This window comes from Anomaloglossus baeobatrachus, chromosome 10, assembly GCF_048569485.1.
Source record: "Anomaloglossus baeobatrachus isolate aAnoBae1 chromosome 10, aAnoBae1.hap1, whole genome shotgun sequence".
Classification (NCBI taxonomy): Eukaryota; Metazoa; Chordata; class Amphibia; order Anura; family Aromobatidae; genus Anomaloglossus; species Anomaloglossus baeobatrachus.
The window spans coordinates 194,850,649-194,872,612 of NC_134362.1; the positions used below are offsets into that span (position 1 = coordinate 194,850,649).

A 21,964-nucleotide genomic window follows, 5' to 3' on the forward strand; every position below is an offset into this window, starting at 1 on the left:
CGTCATTGTAGTGTATGATGGATGGGGAAGGGGCACCCCAATTCTGCTTAAGTGGGGGGTCCGAATAGTGGGCAGAAATGTCACTTCTAATTTCGTTTTGGCCTCTTTGATGTTTTTTCATTTTCCCTTTTGATCCAGAGACTCCAAAATTCCTGTGCCCCCTAGTGGCCATCAATGGAAAGAGGTTCGTCACGACCCTACGGTCACCTGGTTGGCTTCGTGGACGGAGAACGTACAGGGGATGGTGAAATACGTGATGCTGAATGCAAATTCAAAGTTAAAGGTACAAACTGGGGTTAACTGCCGTGGGTGCAGGGGGGCGTAACTGCCGTGGGTGCAGGGGGGCGTAACTGCCGTGGGTGCAGGGGGGCGTAACTGCCGTGGGTGCAGGGGGGGGCGCAACGGCCGTGGGTGCGCAGGAGGATGCGACGGCCGTGGGTGTGTGGCGCCCCTGAGGCTTCCGTCACCACAGGAACATTGCACCCCAGCCAGAGGTGTGATGTCCCATCCTGGGTAAGGAAAGGAGTAAACGCTGGTCCACAGGCAAATCTGCACTACACCCATTGTTAGGTACACACAGGGACCAGGGACAGTGGCAGCAACCCTCCCATACTGCATGCTGGGAGGGGCCGTAAGACCCATCCCTGCTCCCATAGGGTAGGGCTTAGCAACTGGGTGGGTGGGAGGAGCCAGCCGAGAGCAGAGTGGGTTGAAAGGAGAAGTGCTCTAGTCAGTCAGGAGCAAGAAGAAGAAAGCGACGCTTCCTGGTGAAGACCCTGGGGCCCAGGTGACACCAAGCAGAACAAAAGGGATTCCAGGGCCACAGACAGCTTTCAGGCTCGTGGCCTGTTCCACAGAAAGATCAGGTGGCGGGATCAAGCTGCACACAGGGGGACAGTCCCTAGAAACTGGAGGAAGAGAAGTAAATTCCAAAGGTAAAAACAGAGGTCCAGGGTAGTTGCAAACACCCCGGGCCACAGCCCACAGCAGAACCTCTGGAAAGGGGGTAGAATACCCACTAGGCAAGCCCCTGGCCCTGAGGCTGTAGTGGAGGCCAAGCCAGGTCCATCCAGCAAAGGCAAGGCTTAGAAGTCAGCTGAAGAAAGGAACACTATAGAGGGGTGTACCGGCTTTTATTCCCAGATCTACCCGGGATCGGCGAAGGTCCCTGACAGGGGATTCCAGCACACCAGTGGGCAACCCGGACAGCTGCCGTGTTGAACAACCATCGTGAGTAAACATCTTGAAACTGCACCCCCTGGTGTTGCCTCCTTTACTTCGCACCATAGACACTTACAAGCACCAACAGTTGCCATGGGGCACCGCTCCACCTGTGGGGAGCAGGACCATCCAAGCTGCCATTCCACCAGCCCCGGAGGCCCCATACAGCAGCGGCGGCCTAATAGCCGCAAACCACAGGTGGCGTCACGAATATAAACTTTAAGCACCCCCACTGAAGCCATATTAATTGACTCCCGCCAGGGTCACGGAGTCGGGCCCAGCCACCACTGACGACCCCCGGACTAGTCCAGCCCAGCACCGGGTGTCCCATAGCCCTTGGGTGGGCGAGTCAGGTGCGCAGGAGGACGCGACAGCCGTGGGTGCGCAGGAGGACGCGACGGCCGTGGGTGCGCAGGAGGACGCGACGGCCGTGGGTGCGCAGGAGGACGCGACGGCCGTGGGTGCGCAGGGGGACGCGACGGCCGTGGGTGCGCAGGGGGACGCGACGGCCGTGGGTGCGCAGGGGGACGCGACGGCCGTGGGTGCGCAGGGGGACGCGACGGCCGTGGGTGCGCAGGGGGACGCGACGGCCGTGGGTGCGCAGGGGGACGCGACGGCCGTGGGTGCGCAGGGGGACGCGACGGCCGTGGGTGCGCAGGGGGACGCGACGGCCGTGGGTGCGCAGGGGGACGCGACGGCCGTGGGTGCGCAGGGGGATGCTACTGCCATGGGGGGTGCAGGGGGGCGCAACTGCCGTGGGTGAAATTGCAGCCCCCTGCACCAACGGTGCTAGCGCCCCCTGCACTCACGAAACTTGCGCAAAGTACCGTGCGTGCAGGGGGCACAAGTACCCTGGGTGCAGGGAGCGTAACTACAGAGGGGTGTGCAGGGGGCACAAGTACCGGTACCGTGAGTCTGCAGGGGGCTGCAATTGCACCCGGGCCCTGGAATCTAGGGGACCCCAAAAAGTCCCTATGGTGCATATGAAATACTATTAAAAACCTGCAATAATTCAGTGCCCCTTTGGAGCTTTTGCATTGAGGCCCATGAGCTACAAGTTTACGCCACTGGGTACAAAACAATCCAAAACCATTGCAACATGTTCCTGGCTGACCGGTCCCATAATGTCCCCTCCGCTGGGTATTTCATGTCCTCCGTCTGCATATCCTATTACCTCGTTACCGGAGCTCTATCAGTAATTACCCTCCGCTCTCTGATAAATCAGTCCGGTCGGGGATCTATAACCATTAGCCGCACAGAAAGGAGGAGGTGGTGTGCGGAGGGGATGGAGGTGTCCGTGAAAGTCGACATCTCAATGTCTTAATTATAAAGCCTTTAATAGATTGCGTATTAAAAGATATTTTCAACACAGACCACATCAAAGTTGGGCTGAAGTTTGATGTGTTCCTAAATGAGACAAAGGCACGGTGTTCCCGGAAGGGGCACCTTGGGAGGCATGTGTGGTGCCCCTGAGGCTCAGTTGCCACAGGGTATTGCATCTCACTTAAGGTGCAGTACTCATCCTGGGTAAGGAAGAGGTTAACCACTGATGTTCATCACTTACACAACACACACTGTAGGTTCTTTCCCACAGAAACTGGATTAGAGGTGGTCACCTTAGCAATTGGACTTTCCCAGCTACTAGTGAGTCATCAGGAAGGTGGAGGCAGCACTAGGGAAGTGAGGAACACAGACTCTTACCTCAGAATAGTCTGGGACACAGAACAGTCTGATGCAGGAGAAGTAAGGTCGCTGAAGGGCATGCTCCAGAGCTCCTTTAGAGGGGCCGACTGAGAGGAGTTCTTAAGAGCTCTCTCGGGACCGACTTGAGAGAGTGCCAGAACATCAGGGACTCACAGGACCACGGCCACTGAAGGGGAGCACCTTCAGTTAGGAATGGGCAGACTAAAAGAAGCCGGAGACAACCAGTGGAGTTGATGAGAGAGAGTAGGGAGATACACTGTTGCTGTCTAACAGCCACTTCGGGACCGGCGCAGTCAGGGAGCAGAACTCTATGGTGACGTACACTCCACGTTGCGCCATTAGAATCTGCAGGGAAGGGGGGTTTCATGTCCCATTGCCCACCACAAAGGTCCCGGGGCACAGCATCATATAGAGTCGGGAATCAAAACCACGGTCTGCCCACAATATTTGCTCTGGCTGTGAACGGCGCAGGAACTAAATCCAAGGACACTGGGGTCCCCAAGTAGCTTCATGCCATGTGGATCCACACTACAGAGCGCAAGGAAGGACGGTCTCACACTGCACAACATCGGTGGTGGCCTCTGAATCATCCGGGATCGGCTGAGGCCCATCGCTGCGGAAACCGGCACTCCAAGGGTGACGACCTGACAGTGAGTAAAAGAAGTTTGTCCTCAGTGCTGGTGTCGTCCCGTCATTGCCGTCGCCCCGCGCTCTGGCGCAAATGGACGCTTCCCCCCACCATCGTCCTCCTTGGGGCCGAGCTCTACCTGTGGGGAGCTGGACCATCTGAGCTGTGTGACAATCTGCCCCGAAGGAGAGCAACATCTCGCAGCGGCGGCTGATCATTGGCCGCATACCACAGGTGGCGCTGCAAAGTAAACCCCCATCATCCCCCCCATACCGGTCACCTTTCATCCTGTGAATGGCCGGGTCGGGCCATTCACAGCAACCCCAAATTACTATTGGCCCTGAGACCTCGTGGGCGCGTCACACTTTTTTCCAGGAAGGGAGCACCTTGGGGGGGCACTGTTTTCCCAGAAGGGGCACAGTTTTTTTTCCCGGAACGAGGCACCTCGGGGGACAGTTTTTTGTTTTTTTTTTCCCCAGAAGGGGGCACCTCGGGGGGCACAGGTTTTTTTGGGTTTTTTTTTCCCGGAAGGAGCTCCTACTGAAGGTGCTTGGTTTAGAGGGGCAGCTCTGCAGCAAGTAAGTGGTGCTGAGAAGGGTGGGAATGCTGACATGGAGGAAGCGGGTATGAATGGAGCGCTGTAGGCTTTTTAGTTATTTTGCTTCCCATTTACTCTTCCACTTCTCCATAAATCTCATCCCAGGTGAAATACTCCCATCTTCTTTTTATCCTCTTAGAAATGAGATTATACTACCCGGGGCTCTGTGGTGCCCCCTCTGCACACGTCGGCGCTCCCTCTGCACACATCGGCGCGTCTCATGCTCCGCAGAGCACATTCTGTTCATTTCTGGGCCCGTTGGGACCTATAGATTGATAATGAAGTTGTATTTCCAATCTATAGCCGAACACTAACATTAGCTGAGGACAGTTCACCCATTCCACCGTCTCATACCTGCACAGAGCGCCTGGTTTATGGGGGAGCGGTGACGCTCACACGTGTGGTACCTCCGAAGCACGGATTAAATCTGGTTAATGGTACTGCATCCATTGAGCGGTGGTGCAGGGAGCCTATGTAACAGGTTCAGGGTTAGTCTTTCATTGCCATGTAAGACTCTCCATATTTTTTTTTCCTTTGGCGAGCAAAGGGTTAATTTCAGTTTCTCCTTGCAAGCAGCATTCTCATTAGCTCTCCTCAGGTGCTTCCGGTTTAGGACCACTCCCGTTCCCTATATATATCTTCTTCTCCCAGTAGATGGCGCTGGTTATTCTGATCCATTTGGAAGCTAGGCCTTGAGGTGGAAGGAGCTGGTGGAGCCCTTATGACCAGTTGCTGAGCAGGTTGCAGTTCAAGTTCTGACTGCAGCTGTGTGTTGGATCTTTGTCATTTGTTGGACCCCCTGTCCGTTTTTAATTTCCCTGGTGTTGTATTTGTATAGCAGTGAAGCTAGCGTCCCTTACCTGCCAGCTCACTAGCCAGGGTCTGCTATGATCTCAGATATCCTGTTCAGCGACAGGTGTGGAGTGTAATGGGGAGATAAAATAACGATCCTCGGCTGGCGCCAAGACTGGAGTCCCTTATCCCGACGGTAAACTTAAAGATAGTCAGGATCGAGACTCCAACGCAGTCCTAATGACTATGTCCCCACCACCCAGGGGGCGGAGAGCCCAAGAACCCACCAACAAGGAATGACCTAACAGGGGTAAACAAAAACTGAAGCACACCTAAAACCTTTTTCAGGGGTACGGGTAACGGTACAAAGAAAAGGAGGTAGTAGAAACCACTTACAATCGCAGCAGCAGCAAGAACATGTCCTCTCTGCTCCCTGGCTAGCTCCTAACTGAATAGAATAACCAGCAACCTTTCCAGGAAGCAGAGGCATTACATACAGCCCGGAGGTGCTAATCTGAAGGCAGTTGAGCAAGTCTGCTGTTGCACAAAGGAAGGGATGAACCCCAAAATGCCCCCCAAAAAAGCAATGTTTAAAGGTGCATGGTCTCCGATTGTAAATGAGAAAGCTAACCCTGGGCCTGTAATCCGGACACTATATAGGGACTGGCCAGGAGTGTAGGGTACAGCTGCAGGAGGTGTCCCATCTTCCCCCTCACTAGCGCTAGGTCCCACCGTTGTTAGTGTCCCCCCTGTAACCCTTGTTTTGTTGTATGTTGTGCCATACACCGGATCTCCGATAGTCACAACGTGACACTGTGCCTCCATGCTCCACCACCGCATCCAACTGTACTGGTGTACCGCCCCCGTGTCAGCGGCCAAGCCGCTCGGATCCGGAACCGCGGTGGCTCGAGGGGTCTCCGGACGCGGGGGTTCGTGCGGACACTCGAGTTTGAAAAGGGGAGTATGTACAGGGGAGTTAGATGTTTGTGACGCCACCCACGGTGCGTGGTAATGCGGAGTACCACCACTACTGTTGGGGAGCCTGGTGGCGGTGGTATGGCAGCAAGATGTTTAACCCCTCCGTGGGTAGGGTGTTGCGCCTCGGGGCCTGGTGGTGGTAGTGAAGGGGGTGCCATTTGAGAAGAGTAAAGGGGTTTCTGTGTACTCACTCAGTCCAAGAATACTGACACCAACAGCTTGTAAACCAGAATTATGAGCACCACTGCAGCTGGGAGGGAGCTCATGTGCATCCGTGCCCTTGTGTTGCTTGTTAGCCTGTGGCCTTTTCCGTGGCACCTTCTCACTTGTTGGAAACTATAGTCTGGAACTAATCGGGTCCCGCTCACCCGTATGGCTAACGGAGTGAGCTTGCTCTCAGGGTTCACACTTGGGATTTGGTGGACTGTGTCTTTGGGAAAAGTCCTATCCAATCGGTGCGCTAGTACCCCTGATTTTTGGAGCGGGTGAGGGATAAATCTTGAAGACTTCACCCCCGTCGGGTAAATCACCAGGACGCTTGAAGCTACTTCCTAGCCTAGGGTCCGCGTACCCAGTTGTGCCCTGGCCCCTGCCCGGAGATGGCTCAAGGCCGCCGGCTGCCCTCCTCGGCAATTCGTGCCCCTTGACACGATCCCCTGCAACCGGGGTTCCAGCTCCTACCAGGCCCAGACCAACGTCTGCCACCTAGTAGCTTCAAGGATCCCTGCTCCTGACCTCCTCTCACCTTCACCTCCAACACAACACTCCTCATCTTTTCACTTTGTCACTTTCCCCTACCAACCCCCCAAGTTGGCGTCCCTATTCCCTTCAGGCCCCCCCCCCAATGGTGTGTCTGGTGGGTATGGTGTAAAGTGTTCCTAGGATTTTGACTGGCCCTGCTCTCAGCAACACCAAAGGACCAGGATCCGTAACCAAGGAGGATGGATACCGTGCAGAAGGGCAGATTGCACAATACCCTGTGACGACCTGATAGGCCAGGGCGTCACATTGGTATCCTATTGTTGCCGATACAGTTCAAAGTGGCGCTCACCCAAGGATTCAGCTCTGGGGTCAGGTCCAAAGTGTGCACCGCATGGTGAGAGAAGTGCGAGAGACACAGATTGGAGCACTGTCGATTGTTCCCTGTTATCAGCCATTCAGACTGAGAAGAAGTTGATGCAGTAGAATCACCGCTTTTATTGTAGTCTTAGCGAGTGCACAGAGATTCTTGTCTGACCTTGTCTGCACAGCTAAATGCCAGGGTGTTGTGTATCGGCACGCCGGTGCCCGGGGCTCGGTCTCCTCTGAATGTGATGAATGGCTTCGCCCTCTGTACACGGGTGCGGGTGCCATCTGACGCTCCACCGGCTGCAGCTGATGGACATTGTGCCCACCTCAGGGGCGCCGTGCTGTCGTTTTATTACCACTCATGAATGCCCATGGCTCATAATTAGACAAAATCTCGGCAGGAGAAAGACGTAAATTAATTCCGGGAACGAGCAGGACCGGCTTCAGATGTTGGCAGCCACGGAGGAGCTTTCATTTTGCTTTGCTGCTGGTAATAAAAACAGAAAAGCGTATTTTTGTTCATTTGTGAAGATCATCCAAAACCGAGATAAAATGGGAATGAGTGGAGATTGTCACTACAGCCTCCAAGGATGGGTCATCATCGGAGAACGTCTCCATACAGATTACTCATCTGCTGAATACAGGTTGTAAGACACTGGAGTCGAGGGGTTTTCACCCGACAAGTCGCCGGGCTGGGGGTGCAGATCCTCTGTCGTCATGGGCGGGCTGGCCCGGTTTTGTGACCCCCGAGACGTACAGGAGGGAGGTAAGCTGGTGGACGGGAGGAAGGATGGAGGACGGGGGCGGTAGTGACGGTGAGGATAGTCTTTTTAGATGGTGACGCCACCTGTGGTCTGCAGCCAGGGATGGACTGCCGCTGCTGGTGCCGCTCTCCGGGACTGATGGTGAAGGTCGCAGCCAGGATGGTGTCCCTCTCCACAGGTGGTGCGGGGTTACCCCGGGGAGGATAACTGAGGGCTGACAGGGGTGGTGGTAGTCCCCGTTGGCGCCGGCAAATGAGGCAGGAGCTACAGTTCCAGGTCACTTCCCTAGAGTACCGATCTCTGCCACGATAGGCTCCAGACGATCCTGGGTAGTCGGCGGTCACCACCGGTGCCCGTGGAAGTCTTTCTAGTGAAGTGTCCCTCATTTGCTGTCCGGAACCCGGTCTGAGCCTCCTGTGCCAAGCCACGGGCCCCACGAAGAAAGAGCAACACTACTCCTGCTGTCCGTCTGAGATGGTATCCCAAGCTGTGCCCGGGAAGGTCTGCTCTAGTGAGATGGTTGTGCCTACTTCTACCCCAAGTGGTGCCGCCCCCCCAGTGGTTGTCCTAGCGACTGGTGAAGTCCCATGCTTCGTGATGGCTTACCACCCTGTCTGCCCTAGTCAATCACCCTGTGGAAAAGCACCTTTTATTGTTTTGTGTGTGGTTTTGTGAAGGCACCACCACTTAACCCCCTCCTGACCAGGGATAGATATTACCCCTTAGGAATGGTGTAATACCCTGTGGTGCCTGAAGCCCGGGGGCACCACAAGGTGGTGAAGATAAAGTTCTCTGTGTGGAGAGGGCACTATCCTGCTGAAATGGGCAATGTCTTTAGGGATGTGACACACCCACGGGGTCTTGGGGGGGGTTACTCGTCGGCGGGCCAGTGTAGAGAGGGGTTTGGGGGTGTCACAGTGGACTGGCCCGGTTCCGTGACCCCGACGGTGTCAATAATAATGGGGGGCGGAAAGGATAGTGGACGATGATGGTTATTCGTGACGCCACCTGTGGTGTGCGGCTGTAATGGGAGCCACCGCTGTGGGATGTTTTCTTCTCTGGGGCGGATGATAACGCAGCTCGGATGATACAGCTCTCCACAGTCAGAGCTCTGGGCCCAGGGAGGATGTTGGGAGTAGTAGTCCACACTAATAAAGGAGCGCGAGGTGCGGGAAGGATTAGGCGACACAGCGGTTGCAGTTTAAGTTCTTTACTCACGGAGTTGTCTCTGCCTTTTGACTGCCGGACTTCGCTGTCATGGGCTCCAGCCGATCCCGGATAGTTCGGAGGCCGGAACCGGTGTGTCTTCCATTGAGTCTTTCCTCCCTGCTTTGTGTTGTGTGAGTCCCTGCGGTTTTAAGCTATGTGGGGACCTGAGTCCTGGGAATGGTTCCGTTCCCGACCCATATAGCAGGCCACACGAGTCCGTTGCTTGTGCCGCCTGTTGGTTACGACTCCTGGATCTGTGTGTGGGCCAGAAAACTTGAGATCCTCTGTCCGGTGGATTCTGCTGGTGGTACTTGCAGTGCCCACCAGCCCAGGGCTCCGTACCCTGAGGTGTGCGCCGGTCCTGAGGGAGCTATCAGCTCTCCCCTCAGCGACAGTGTTCTCCTGCGTCTCACTTGTTTCCCGGGTTGTCATTGTTCTGTTTTCTCCTGGTTTGAGTTGTTTGATTTTTAGAACATTTCTTCTAAATTTCCTTTTTATTCCCGAGGGTGAGAAAGACTGGGAGAAATATGAAGTGGCGAGAAAGCTGAAGAACCACGTGGATGCAATTAGGAGAACGTATCGGGACGACTTCAAGTCCAAAGAGATGCGGATACGGCAGAGGGCGGTGGCTCTGTACTTTATTGACAAGGTAATGAGATGTGAGCCGGATCTGCTGCTCACTTTACGTAGCTGGAAGTTCTCATCTTATTTGGGGAACTTGGAGGCTTCACCACCAGGCTGAGGAACGCACCGAAATGTGAACCTTAAAATGTCCTGTGAAAGATGTCAACCGAATTGGAGCCCCCCTTTAATTTCATGTCGATGACTTTGCCCTTCAGTTGGCTCTGAGAGCGGGTAATGAGAAGGAAGAAGGGGAGACGGCCGACACCGTGGGTTGCTGTTCACTGAGGGTCGAGCACATTAAACTTCACCCAGAACTTGATGGAGAGACGCACGTAGTCGAGTTTGATTTCCTGGGTAAAGACTCCATCCGCTACTACAACAAGGTTCCCGTAGAGAAAAAGGTAACGGTAATGGGGTCCCTAAAACCAAACTCTGTGCGGATGTTGGGGCAGTGTGTGTGCTTAAGGGGGGAGGGGTATGGATAGCAGCATGGTGCTTGTATGCAGGGGTTATAGATGGTGGTGCAGTGGATGTTTTGGGATGGGGCCAATGGTGGCAAATAACAGAAGTTTAATGGCATGCGGCTCGGATGGCAGCGTGATGGGTTTGAGGGTGGCCAAGTGGCTGGGCGGTGCGTGTTTGGGGATGGGGCGGATGGTGGCAAATTACAGAAGTTTGGGGGGGTGATGCTTGGATGGCAGCGTGGAGTGTTTGAGGGCGGCCAAGCGGCAGGGCGGTGTATGTTTGGGGATGGGGAGTGTGAGGCAAATCCCGGGATATGAAGATGAATTGTGACTCCAGTCATAATCCCTCATCACTCCCTGGCAGTGCCCCCTCCCTTCTTGTTCTCAGTGTTCCACTTACACCTCCATGGCCATGTCCTGTGATATGGAAATTAGGTGGTGTGGGAACAATGGACACAGGATGACTCCCTGCCGTCACCCTGTAGTAGGAGCTGCTAGCTAGTTAGCAAGGCTATGGAAATAGCCAGACAGAACGACTCCAGTAAAAAATGGTTCATATCTCGCAAGCCATATTTCCGATAAATATGGCAACCATAAAAATGGTGTCTCTGCATGCGGACGATGCCGGCACACCCTTTTTATGGGAGCAGGACATTGGGAAATGCCCCAGGCGTGATATCAGCCAATGGGGAACTGGCAGACAGGTCATGAGTCCCCTCGTTCTGTAGCTAAATTCATAGCTGTCACAATGAGAGCATTGGCGTCCGCCTACGACGCTCCCAGGCAAAGTTATGGCCCATATTCCATGTTGGGATATTGTCCATAACTCAAGCCAGGGGTGGAGCAGTGCTCCCTGTGAGGTCACGAAGGTAGGAGGGGACCTGGATTTGGCCAGGTTGATAACCCTACTTCGGCCATTTTCCAGTGTTCTTTCGCTGGGGGCACGTGCAGGAAACATCTGCGGGAGTTCCTAGAAACCTGGTCTACAGCGCCCCCCTGTGGCCAGACGCACAAGGTAACTGATTGAATTGCATACCTGTTGTAAACCATGCTTTATCTGTAACTGTACTCTGACATATGTATATTCTGTAGATTCCCTATTGTATATATTGTAGTTTCTAGTGTGCTTTAGGCTGATTAAATTATATAATTAATCTTGGGCTGTTCTGTTATCTCGATCTTGAATCCCACGTCTGTGTGTTCGGCTAATAGTTACCGTAAATCGGTTGGTGGCAGCGAATTGTGCCAAGGATTATTGTGGGGAGGCCAGTGAGATTCGGGGAGATATTATATATTCCGCCCGCGGAGGTCGGGGGAATATATACCTTACTCTCACCGGGGACCCTTCAATAATCGGCATAAGTAGTATAGCGGCCTCCTGGCTTATGGTCGGGCAATTCCATAATTGGCCTGACTATAAGAGGGGCGCTAGAGAGCGCGTCACGTGCTCTGTCGGTCGGTCGGGAGGTATAAAGGAGGGGTGACCCCCACTTGTTACCCCCCGATTGTGACGTACTGGTAGCCAGCGCGGGGGATTTCTGAGTGACCCCCCCGGTGGTTTGTGACATATTGGTGGCATAGCGGTGGGATCGAGATAATAGTGTGTGTGAGTGTGAGACCCATACTCCCAGACACTAAAGACTGCCTGCAGCAGCTGTGGCTGCTGGGGTCTTCAGACTAGCTCAACACTAGAGTGTCAGAGTGCAGATACTGTAAGGTGTGTGGAGGCATCAGGTGTCAGTTCTGTGTCAGTGACCAAAAGTCTGCAGGAATGGCTGATGGCACCAGGAGCAGAGCTATGCAACTGGCCAATGCTAAGGCGGGAGCCGAAGAGAGGGAGGACGGTGCTGTGGGCAGTAATGAGGAGGTTGCCCACGAGTCCTCCAGGAGCTCGACGCCAGAAAACCGTTCTGCAGAGGACAGCGCACAAGCTGGCAATTATGGACAAGATGAGGAGCAGCTCACCCAAGGGTCCTCAACGAGCCAGATGCCAGCCCTCCGCTCTGCAATGGACAGTGAAGCACCAGGCTCCGCAGCGGGCCGCAGATCACCACGTGCCATTCCACCGAGCCTGGGAGGCTCGGATAGCCTTCTTCAAATGGCTATGGCCCTTCTCCAGGCTGGAGACCAGGAGGGCTACAAGGGACTCCTGGCAGAGCGCAGGGCAGAGCGGCAAGCAGCGCGTGAGGCTGAGGCTGCGGAGCGGCAGGCAGCGCGTGAAGAGCGCCAGGCAGAGCGTGACTACCAGCTGCAGCTAGCTCAGCTCCGGCCCTCATCAGCCACACGTGACCTTCGAGACACCAAACTTCCAAAGGTCCGTGTTGAGGACTTCCCAGTGCTGGAGAAGGATGGAGACTTGGACTCTTTCTTGACTGCTTTTGAACGGACTTGCTTGCAGCACCATCTGGACAAGGACCAGTGGGCCAAATACCTGACCCCCCGTTTAAGGGGTAAGGCCCTAGATGTCCTTGGGGACTTGCCTGCTGAGGCAGATCAGGGCTACAACACCATCAAGCGGGCCCTGATCCAACAGTACAACCTCACTCCAGAGTCCTACCGCAAGAAGTTCCGGAGCCTACAGAAGGGACCAAAGGACTCCTGGGCTGACCACCGGCGGGCACTTGCCCGAGCTGCCGACCACTGGACCCAAGGCCTGCAGCTTTCCACCGGACCGGAGATCCTGGACTTGTTCATCACGGAGCAACTCTTGTGGAACTGCCCTGAGGATCTCCGCCAGTTCATCCGAGACCAGAAGCCAAAGGGGTCCACGGCTACAGCTGCCCTTGCCGATGACTACACCAACAACCGGGCCCCTGAGGCCAGGAGAGCGGCCACCAGCAGCACCTGGAGAGGGGGTAAGATGAATTCTGCGACTGCCCCACCTGCCCCTAGACTGCAGGGGGTGTCCCCCTCAACTCCCCTCTCCAGGCCCGTGGCGGAACCAAGACGGTGCCACCAGTGCAACCTACCTGGACACTTCAAGGCCATGTGCCCTCAGCGTCCCAAGGCCCCGGCTCCGTCCCCGTCCCAAGGGCCGCCCAAGGTGTATTGTGTGGGTGGGGGTGGTGGTAGGTCCCTGGACAGCTTCCAACCTGTCACCGTCGGCCGGTCTGTGACCATAGGACTGCGAGACAGCGCCTCGGAGGTGACTCTGGTGCGGCCTGAGATGGTGTCCCCCCAAGACTTGATCCCTGGAAAAACCCTCGCTGTCTCCGGGATTGGAGGCATTGACCCGGCGCTGCCTGTTGCTGACATTTATGTGGACTGGGGCGCAGGGCGAGGGGTGAGGGAGGTGGGGGTAACTGATCGGATCCCCGCAAACGTGCTACTTGGGACAGATTTGGGGCAGATAACCTCCCAGTTTGGGCCCCAACCAAGGGCTGAACCTTCAGCCAGTACTGACATGCCTCCGGACAATGTTAATGTGTTATCTATGAATGATGTAGGGGAGGAGGGAGTGAACTCTGATATTTCTGCTTGCATAGACACCATAGACACACACACAGCTGCAGCTGTGACAGGGGAGGGGGTCAGAGAAAGGTGTGACAATGCCTCTACAAGTAATCAGCCTGTGAGCTGGGATCTGTTGCCCTCTGCAGGGATAAGCAGAGAGCAGGGTGCTGCAGGGGGAGGACCAGTGTGTGGGGTGGGGGCTACCACAGCAAATGTGGGGTCCCCAGAGATTTCACAGCGGGGTTCTGTTGCTGCAGGAGGGGAACAGGCAGGTGAGATTGGGGCCGGTCCAGGAGCGGAAGTGCTCCCAGGTAAGATCTCGGTGCATGGTTCCCCCACAACCGGGGTGTCAGGAAGCCAGGTAGGTCTGCCTGAACCGGCGACTTGGTCAGGAACGGAGGAGGAGCAGGCACGACCCACGGTCGCAGCGGCTGTGGCCGCTGTCACCCGCAGTGGGAGTGCTGGAAGCCAAGGGGCCTCCCGGAGGTCCGATAGCTCTTCCCCTTCTGACCAAGTGGCAGCCGAGTCAGGTGGAGGCCAGGACACAGGTCCCGGGGTACTGACCGAAGATGTGACAGTCTCGTCGATTCTGGCCACATCTAGTCAGGGGTTTCAGGCAGCGTTAGAAGCTGACGACAGCCTGAAAGCTCTTAAGGAGCAGGCGGCCCAGCCTCCCTCGGACTCGGACCCGGAGCGAGTGGTCTGGGACCAAGGACGGCTGTACCGGGCCACGGTCCAGCAGGGTTCACCGGAGGCGTGGCCCAGGGACCGACAGTTAGTGGTACCCTATCCGTTCCGGACGGAGTTGTTGCGGATCGCACATGAGATTCCGATGGCCGGACACCTAGGGATCGCTAAGACCAAGGCCAGGTTGAACCAGCATTTCTACTGGCCAAAAATGGGGGCCGATGTGGCTGCCTACTGCCGTTCGTGTGAAACCTGTCAGAGAGTGGGGAAGGCGGGGCCACACCCCAAAGCCCCACTGGTATCTCTGCCAATCATCGATGAGCCTTTCAGGAGGGTGGCTGTGGATCTGGTTGGCCCGCTGGCCATCCCCAGTAGCTCCGGGAAACGCTTCATACTGACGGTAGTGGACTATGCCACCCGGTACCCAGAAGCAGTGGCCTTGTCGTCCATTCGGGCTGACAAGGTGGCCACCGCATTGCTGGAGATTTTCTCCCGAGTGGGTTTTCCCCAGGAAATGCTCACTGACCGGGGGACCCAATTCATGTCCCAGCTGATGGAGGCCCTCTGTAAGCAAGTCCAGGTGCGACATCTGGTGGCCAGCCCGTACCATCCACAGACTAATGGCCTGTGCGAGCGGTTCAATGGCACCTTAAAGCAGATGCTTAAGATGTTGGTCGACTCCCATTGGCGTGACTGGGAGCGGTATCTCCCACACCTGTTATTTGCTTACCGGGAGGTTCCACAGGCCTCAACAGGATTCTCACCGTTTGAGCTCCTGTACGGGCGACGTGTGCGGGGCCCCCTGGCTCTGGTGAAAGAGGCTTGGGAAGGGGATTTGGCCACCCCTGGAGTGTCGGTTATCGAGTATGTCATGCGCTTCCGGGACAAAATGCAGGCCTTGACGCAACTGGTACACGACAATATGGCTCAAGCCCAGGCCGATCAGAAGCGTTGGTACGACCAGAACGCTTGTGAGAGGACCTACCAAGTGGGTCAAAGGGTGTGGGTACTGGTCCCCGTACCACAGGACAAGCTTCAGGCAGCCTGGGAAGGCCCATACCTCGTGTACCAGCAGCTCAACCCTGTGACGTACCTGGTCACCCTGGACCCTGCCCGTGGAAGGCGGAAGCCCTTCCATGTGAACATGATGAAGGCACATCATGAGCGGGAGGCATGTGCGCTCCCCGTGTGCAACCTGCCCGAGGAGGGAGAAGCGGAAACCCTCTTGGATATGCTAGCCCAGGTTAGGGCAGGCGGATCCATTGAGGATGTGGAGGTTGGCCACCAGCTCTTGGAAGACCAACGGTCCCAGCTGTGGGCCACCCTCCTCCCCTTCCGGGGGTTGTTTACCAACCAGCCCGGAAGGACTGACTTGGCTGTCCATCACGTGGACACTGGGGATCATCCCCCGATCCGGCGTTCAGCATATCGGGTCTCCCCGGAGGTGCAGCAACACATGCGCCAGGAGATTGACGAGATGCTGAAGCTGGGGGTGATCCAGGCATCCAACAGCGCTTGGGCCTCGCCTGTAGTCCTCGTCCCTAAGAAGGACCGAACCACGCGGTTCTGCGTGGACTACAGGGGGCTCAATGCGGTCACGGTCGCCGATGCGTACCCAATGCCACGCATCGATGACCTGCTCGATCAGTTGGCCGGGGCTCAGTACCTGACCATCATGGATCTGAGCCGGGGATATTGGCAGATCCCCCTGACTCGCAAGGCCAGGGAACGCTCTGCCTTTATTACCCCATTTGGACTGTACGAGTCCACGGTGATGCCATTCGGGATGAGGAATGCCCCTGCCACTTTCCAGCGGATGGTCAACACCCTGCTCAAGGGACTTGAAGGGTACGCGGCCGCGTACCTGGATGACATTGCCGTCTTCAGTCCCACCTGGGAGGACCACCTAGAGCATCTAGCACAGGTGCTCAGGCGGATCCACCGGGCAGGTTTGACCATCAAGCCGGGAAAGTGTCAGCTGGCCATGAGCGAGGTCCAGTACCTCGGTCACCGGGTAGGTGGGAGAACACTGAAGCCCGAGCCTGAGAAAGTGGAAGCCATCGCATCCTGGCCCACCCCCAGGACCAAGAAGCAGGTGATGCCCTTCTTGGGGACCGCTGGGTACTATAGGAGGTTTGTTCCATGCTATAGTAGCCTGGCAAAGCCCTTGACGGACCTCACCAAGAAGAAGCTGCCCTCTGCAGTCGATTGGACAATGGACTGCGAGACAGCCTTCCGGGCCCTAAAGGACGCCCTGTCCAGCCCGCCCGTGCTACAGGCAGCCGACTTCACGCGGCCGTTTGTAGTACAGACCGACGCCAGTGACTTCGGCCTCGGTGCGGTGCTCAGCCAGGTGGACTCTGCGAGCCAAGAGCACCCAGTCTTGTACCTGAGCAGGAAGCTGTTACCAAGGGAAGTTGCCTATTCCACGATGGAGAAGGAGTGCCTGGCCATAGTGTGGGCCCTGCAGCGTCTGCAACCCTATCTATACGGGCGCCACTTCATCGTGGAGACGGACCACAATCCCCTCAGCTGGTTGCACACCGTCTCTGGGACGAATGGGCGATTGTTGCGATGGAGCCTTGCGCTCCAGCAATACAACTTCACCATTCGCCACAAAAGGGGCCGTGACCACGGTAACGCAGACGGGCTGTCCCGACAAGGAGAGGTCGCGGACGGGCGCACGGGGGAACACCGGAGTGTGCTGCCCCCTAGCGCCCTCAAAAGGGGGGAGGTGTGAGGCAAATCCCGGGATATGAAGATGAATTGTGACTCCAGTCATAATCCCTCATCACTCCCTGGCAGTGCCCCCTCCCTTCTTGTTCTCAGTGTTCCACTTACACCTCCATGGCCATGTCCTGTGATATGGAAATTAGGTGGTGTGGGAACAATGGACACAGGATGACTCCCTGCCGTCACCCTGTAGTAGGAGCTGCTAGCTAGTTAGCAAGGCTATGGAAATAGCCAGACAGAACGACTCCAGTAAAAAATGGTTCATATCTCGCAAGCCATATTTCCGATAAATATGGCAACCATAAAAATGGTGTCTCTGCATGCGGACGATGCCGGCACACCCTTTTTATGGGAGCAGGACATTGGGAAATGCCCCAGGCGTGATATCAGCCAATGGGGAACTGGCAGACAGGTCATGAGTCCCCTCGTTCTGTAGCTAAATTCATAGCTGTCACAATGAGAGCGTTGGCGTCCGCCTACGACGCTCCCAGGCAAAGTTATGGCCCATATTCCATGTTGGGATATTGTCCATAACTCAAGCCAGGGGTGGAGCAGTGCTCCCTGTGAGGTTACGAAGGTAGGAGGGGACCTGGATTTGGCCAGGTTGATAACCCTACTTCGGCCATTTTCCAGTGTTCTTTCGCTGGGGGCACGTGCAGGAAACATCTGCGGGAGTTCCTAGAAACCTGGTCTACAGCGCCCCCCTGTGGCCAGACGCACAAGGTAACTGATTGAATTGCATACCTGTTGTAAACCATGCTTTATCTGTAACTGTACTCTGACATATGTATATTCTGTAGATTCCCTATTGTATATATTGTAGTTTCTAGTGTGCTTTAGGCTGATTAAATTATATAATTAATCTTGGGCTGTTCTGTTATCTCGATCTTGAATCCCACGTCTGTGTGTTCGGCTAATAGTTACCGTAAATCGGTTGGTGGCAGCGAATTGTGCCAAGGATTATTGTGGGGAGGCCAGTGAGATTCGGGGAGATTTTATATATTCCGCCCGCGGAGGTCGGGGGAATATATACCTTACTCTCACCGGGGACCCTTCAATAATCGGCATAAGTAGTATAGCGGCCTCCTGGCTTATGGTCGGGCAATTCCATAATTGGCCTGACTATAAGAGGGGCGCTAGAGAGCGCGTCACGTGCTCTGTCGGTCGGTCGGGAGGTATAAAGGAGGGGTGACCCCCACTTGTTACCCCCCGATTGTGACGTACTGGTAGCCAGCGCGGGGGATTTCTGAGTGACCCCCCCGGTGGTTTGTGACAGGGAGGATGGTGGCAAATTGCAGACGTTTTGGGTGGTTGGGTTCGGATGGTAGCGAGGTGTGTTTGAGGATGGTGGGATGGTGTGTGTTTGCCACCATCTGCCCCCATCCCCAAACACACACTGTCCCGCTACTTGGCCTCCTTTGAACTTGAACACACCTCGCTACCATCTGAACGTAACCACCCCAAACTTCTGCAATTTACCACCATCCCGCAACCTGGCCTCCCTCGAACACACCGTGCGGTCATCCGGTTCTCACACCACCAAACTTCTGCAATTTTCCACCATCCGCCACCATCCACAAATTGCAAAAGTTTAGAGGGGGGAGTGAGGATCAGATGGCAGCACGGTGTGTTCGAGGGAAGCCAAGTGCCGGGACAGTGTGTGTTTGGGGATGGGGCAGATGGCAAATTGCAGACGTTTGAGGGGGGTGAGGCCCGGATAGCAGTGCAGTTTGCTCGAACGAGGCCAAGTGCCGGGACAGTGTGTCCTTGGGGATGTGGCGACTGGTGGCAAATTGCAAAAGTTTGGGGTAGTTTGGTTCGGATGGTAGCGAGGTGTGTTTGAGGTTGGCCAAGTGACAGGACGGTGTGTGTTTGCCACCACCCGTCCCCATCCCCAAACACACACCGACCCACCACTTGGCCTCCCTTGAACACACCACACTGCCATGCGAGCCTCAACCCCCCCAAACATCTGCAATTTGGGGATGGGAGCAGATGGGGATGGGAGCAGATGGTGGCAAACTGCAGAAGATTGGTGGTGTGAGACCCAGATGACTGTGCGGTGTGTTCGAGAGAGTCAAAGTGGCTGGACAGTGTATGTTTGGGGATGGGGCGTCTGGTAACAAATTGCTCAAGTGTTTGATTTTTTTTTTGAGGGAAAGGGTGGCAGCACAGCGTGTGTTTCAGGGTTTGGGGGGGGATGGTGGTCAGATAGTGACGCATTATGTCTTTTGGAGTCGGCTGGGTGGGCGGTGTGTGTTTTTGGGGAGGGCGGTGGCTCGATAAGTTTGGAGTGGGGAGGATTGCAGCTCGGTGTGGAGGCAGAATGGTGGCATTGAGTTATAAATATATTGGTACAATAGTTGGGGTGTAAGTTTTTATATTTTTATTCGGAGACCTTTCCAAAGTGTCTATACAAAATAGTCTGTTTTGTGACCTTTTTTGTTTTATAAGCAGTCCAGAAAAAAATAAAACACCAGTTGGCGAGCCTGCCGGGATCCCATTTTGTTTTGCTTGTCTGGGGAATGCTCCACCCCGCGGTTCGGTGTTTGATTCTCTGCCTTATTCTGTGTCTCAGGTGTATAAGAACCTGCAGCTGTTCATGGAGAATAAGCAGGACGGAGATGATCTATTTGACAGACTGAACGTGAGTGTATTAACCCGCCTAGACCTCGCCGGGGACGCCCATTACCAGAGATCTATTGGAGCTGGCAGCTCCTGGCCGCTCAATTGTCACCAGCTGGAGGAAGAAGTCCCAGAGAGGAAGGAGGACGTCTCCACCTTGTGCCATTGTCTCGCCTCCTGGAAGAGTTAGTGGGCACAGAAGCCGTGCCATGCCAATGATAAAACCTAGAGAGATTGTAGAGTGGCACCGGCTGCTTATAAGTCGGAGCCAGGATATCTGTGAGAGCAAGGAGCGCTGTCATGGCTGCTCGGAGATAATAGCGCGTGGCAGTCGTCCAGACCCGGGGAAAATATGCTTTGTTCTGCAAATTAATTTAGCCGTCGTCCTGGTGTGTGAGAAATGTACAACTGGCACAGATCAGAGAAATTGATAAAATGGAGCAAAGCACAGAATGGACCTTTTATCATACCGTTATATTGTGCTCTGCCATAAATGTAATTTCTATACCTGGCGTAAATGCCGCCGTCCTCCTGAATCCGGCGGTGTTTTTCTTTTGTTCCTGCGCCTCTCCGTTCCTGAGATATGACCCCATCTTTCCTCTATATAAATCTACTCTTGTTAGCCAAGTGGGTGTTTTTCTTTAGGATCACACCCACTTGTATTCAGACTAAATTTGCATACAGATTTGAGAGGACCATATCTGAGGAGCGCAGAGGCATAGGAAAAAAAGAAAGACCATTCTGGATTCAGGAGAACGGCGGCTTTTATACCACATACATAATTATATATTTGTGGCAAGTGACAGGTCCCCCTTTAAATGCCTGGAAACTATAAATCTTTGTGCTCCTGAAGGGAAAAAGAGTAAGATGATGGGGAAATCAGAACAAGATGATTAAAGATGACTTATGGCTCTCACTTTTTTACATTACAAGTCACAGCTTGATAGCAGGTGGTCAGGGAATGCTGGGAGTTGTAGTGTTGGTTCTGATGCCATTCATACAACTGTATGTACAAGGGTTGTCACATATGTCGCCCATTCATAGGATTGATAATGAATGTATGATTACCTCTCTTTACAGACACCAATGCTGAACAAACATTTGCAGTCCCTGATGGAAGGACTGACAGCCAAGGTTTTCAGGACGTACAACGCATCGGTCACCCTGCAACAGCAGCTGCAGGAACTCACCGACCGTAAGAAGCCGTCGCTCGATCCGTAGCCGCCAATGAGTTGCCAATTACTATAACCCCTTATTTGTTAAATTTTTCTCCCCCCAGCGGAGGACACTGTCCCGGGAAGGATCCTGTCCTATAACAGAGCCAACAGGGCGGTTGCTGTACTTTGCAACCATCAACGGGCCCCACCGAAAACATTTGATCAATCCATGGCTAATCTGAGATCCAAGGTGAGAAATGCAAGGAACCTCGAGACCCTCAGAGCGCTCAATGCCGGATCAGTAGTCCGTAGCATGGTGGGAGTTATAGTACAGATTGCAGACCCCTGTGCTTCTCTATATGCAGACGTTCTGCAACTAATGTGCTCCAATGACTTATTATTGTAAGATCTCTGCTGGCTGTCAGTGATGGACTTTTTTGAAAACCTGTAGAGATCGAATCCTTCTCACAGCCGAGGGTTTTCTATAGATATTTTACGTTTTGGCCTCTAATTACTGACTGCAGCTATTAAAAGGAAAAGGTATGTAGATTTGTAACCAATAAATAATCGCTGTGATGCTTTGTAAGTAGTTCTCTAAGCTCAACTACAAGCACTGGATGCAAAATCACTCACTTAGAGCCTCCTGGGTCCCCCTAGTGCTGGAGGAGCTGCTGAGCCTCCTGGGACCTAGTGCTGGAGGAGCCGCTGAGCCTCCTGGGACCTAGTGCTGGAGGAGCTGCTGAGCCTCCTGGGACCTAGTGCTGGAGGAGCTGCTGAGCCTCCTGGGACCTAGTGCTGGAGGAGCCGCTGAGCCTCCTGGGACCTAGTGCTGGAGGAGCCGCTGAGCCTCCTGGGACCTAGTGCTGGAGGAGCTGCTGAGCCTCCTGGGTCCCCCTAGTGCTGGAGGAGCTGCTGAGCCTCCTGGGATCTAGTGCTGGAGGAGCTGCTGAGCCTCCTGGTCCTCTCGTGCTGAAGGGCAAGGTGCAGTGTCTCCTAGTCTCCCTTGTGCTGAAGAGTGGATGCAGAATCCTGGTCTCCCTTGTGCTGGAGGGTGAGGTTCGGAGTCTCCCAGTCTCCTTTGTGCTGGAGGGTGAGGCACAGAGTCTCCTGGGCCCCCTTGTGCTGGAGGGCGAGGTCCGGAGTCTCCCGGTCTCCCTTGTACAGAAAGGCGATGTTCGGAGCCTCCTGGGCCCCCTTGTGCTGGAGGGCGAGGTTCGGAGCCTCCTGGGCCCCCTTGTGCTGGAGGGCGAGGTTTGGAG

At 54.9% G+C, this 21,964-nt stretch overlaps 1 protein-coding gene across 4 annotated transcripts in view; it reads left to right on the top strand.

Moving 5' to 3' along the window:
- LOC142254791 (DNA topoisomerase 1-like) overlaps positions 1 to 21,964 on the top strand; it is a 291,550-nt gene that overhangs the window by 257,056 nt on the left and 12,530 nt on the right. For all 4 annotated transcript variants that reach the window (XM_075326090.1, XM_075326089.1, XM_075326091.1 and 1 more), the window contains 6 exons: positions 139 to 283; positions 9,468 to 9,611; positions 9,802 to 9,987; positions 19,502 to 19,570; positions 20,629 to 20,743; positions 20,828 to 20,955. In XM_075326090.1, coding sequence (XP_075182205.1) covers positions 139 to 283; positions 9,468 to 9,611; positions 9,802 to 9,987; positions 19,502 to 19,570; positions 20,629 to 20,743; positions 20,828 to 20,955 — 787 coding nt within the window. The remainder of the gene's footprint in view (positions 1 to 138; positions 284 to 9,467; positions 9,612 to 9,801; positions 9,988 to 19,501; positions 19,571 to 20,628; positions 20,744 to 20,827; positions 20,956 to 21,964) is intronic.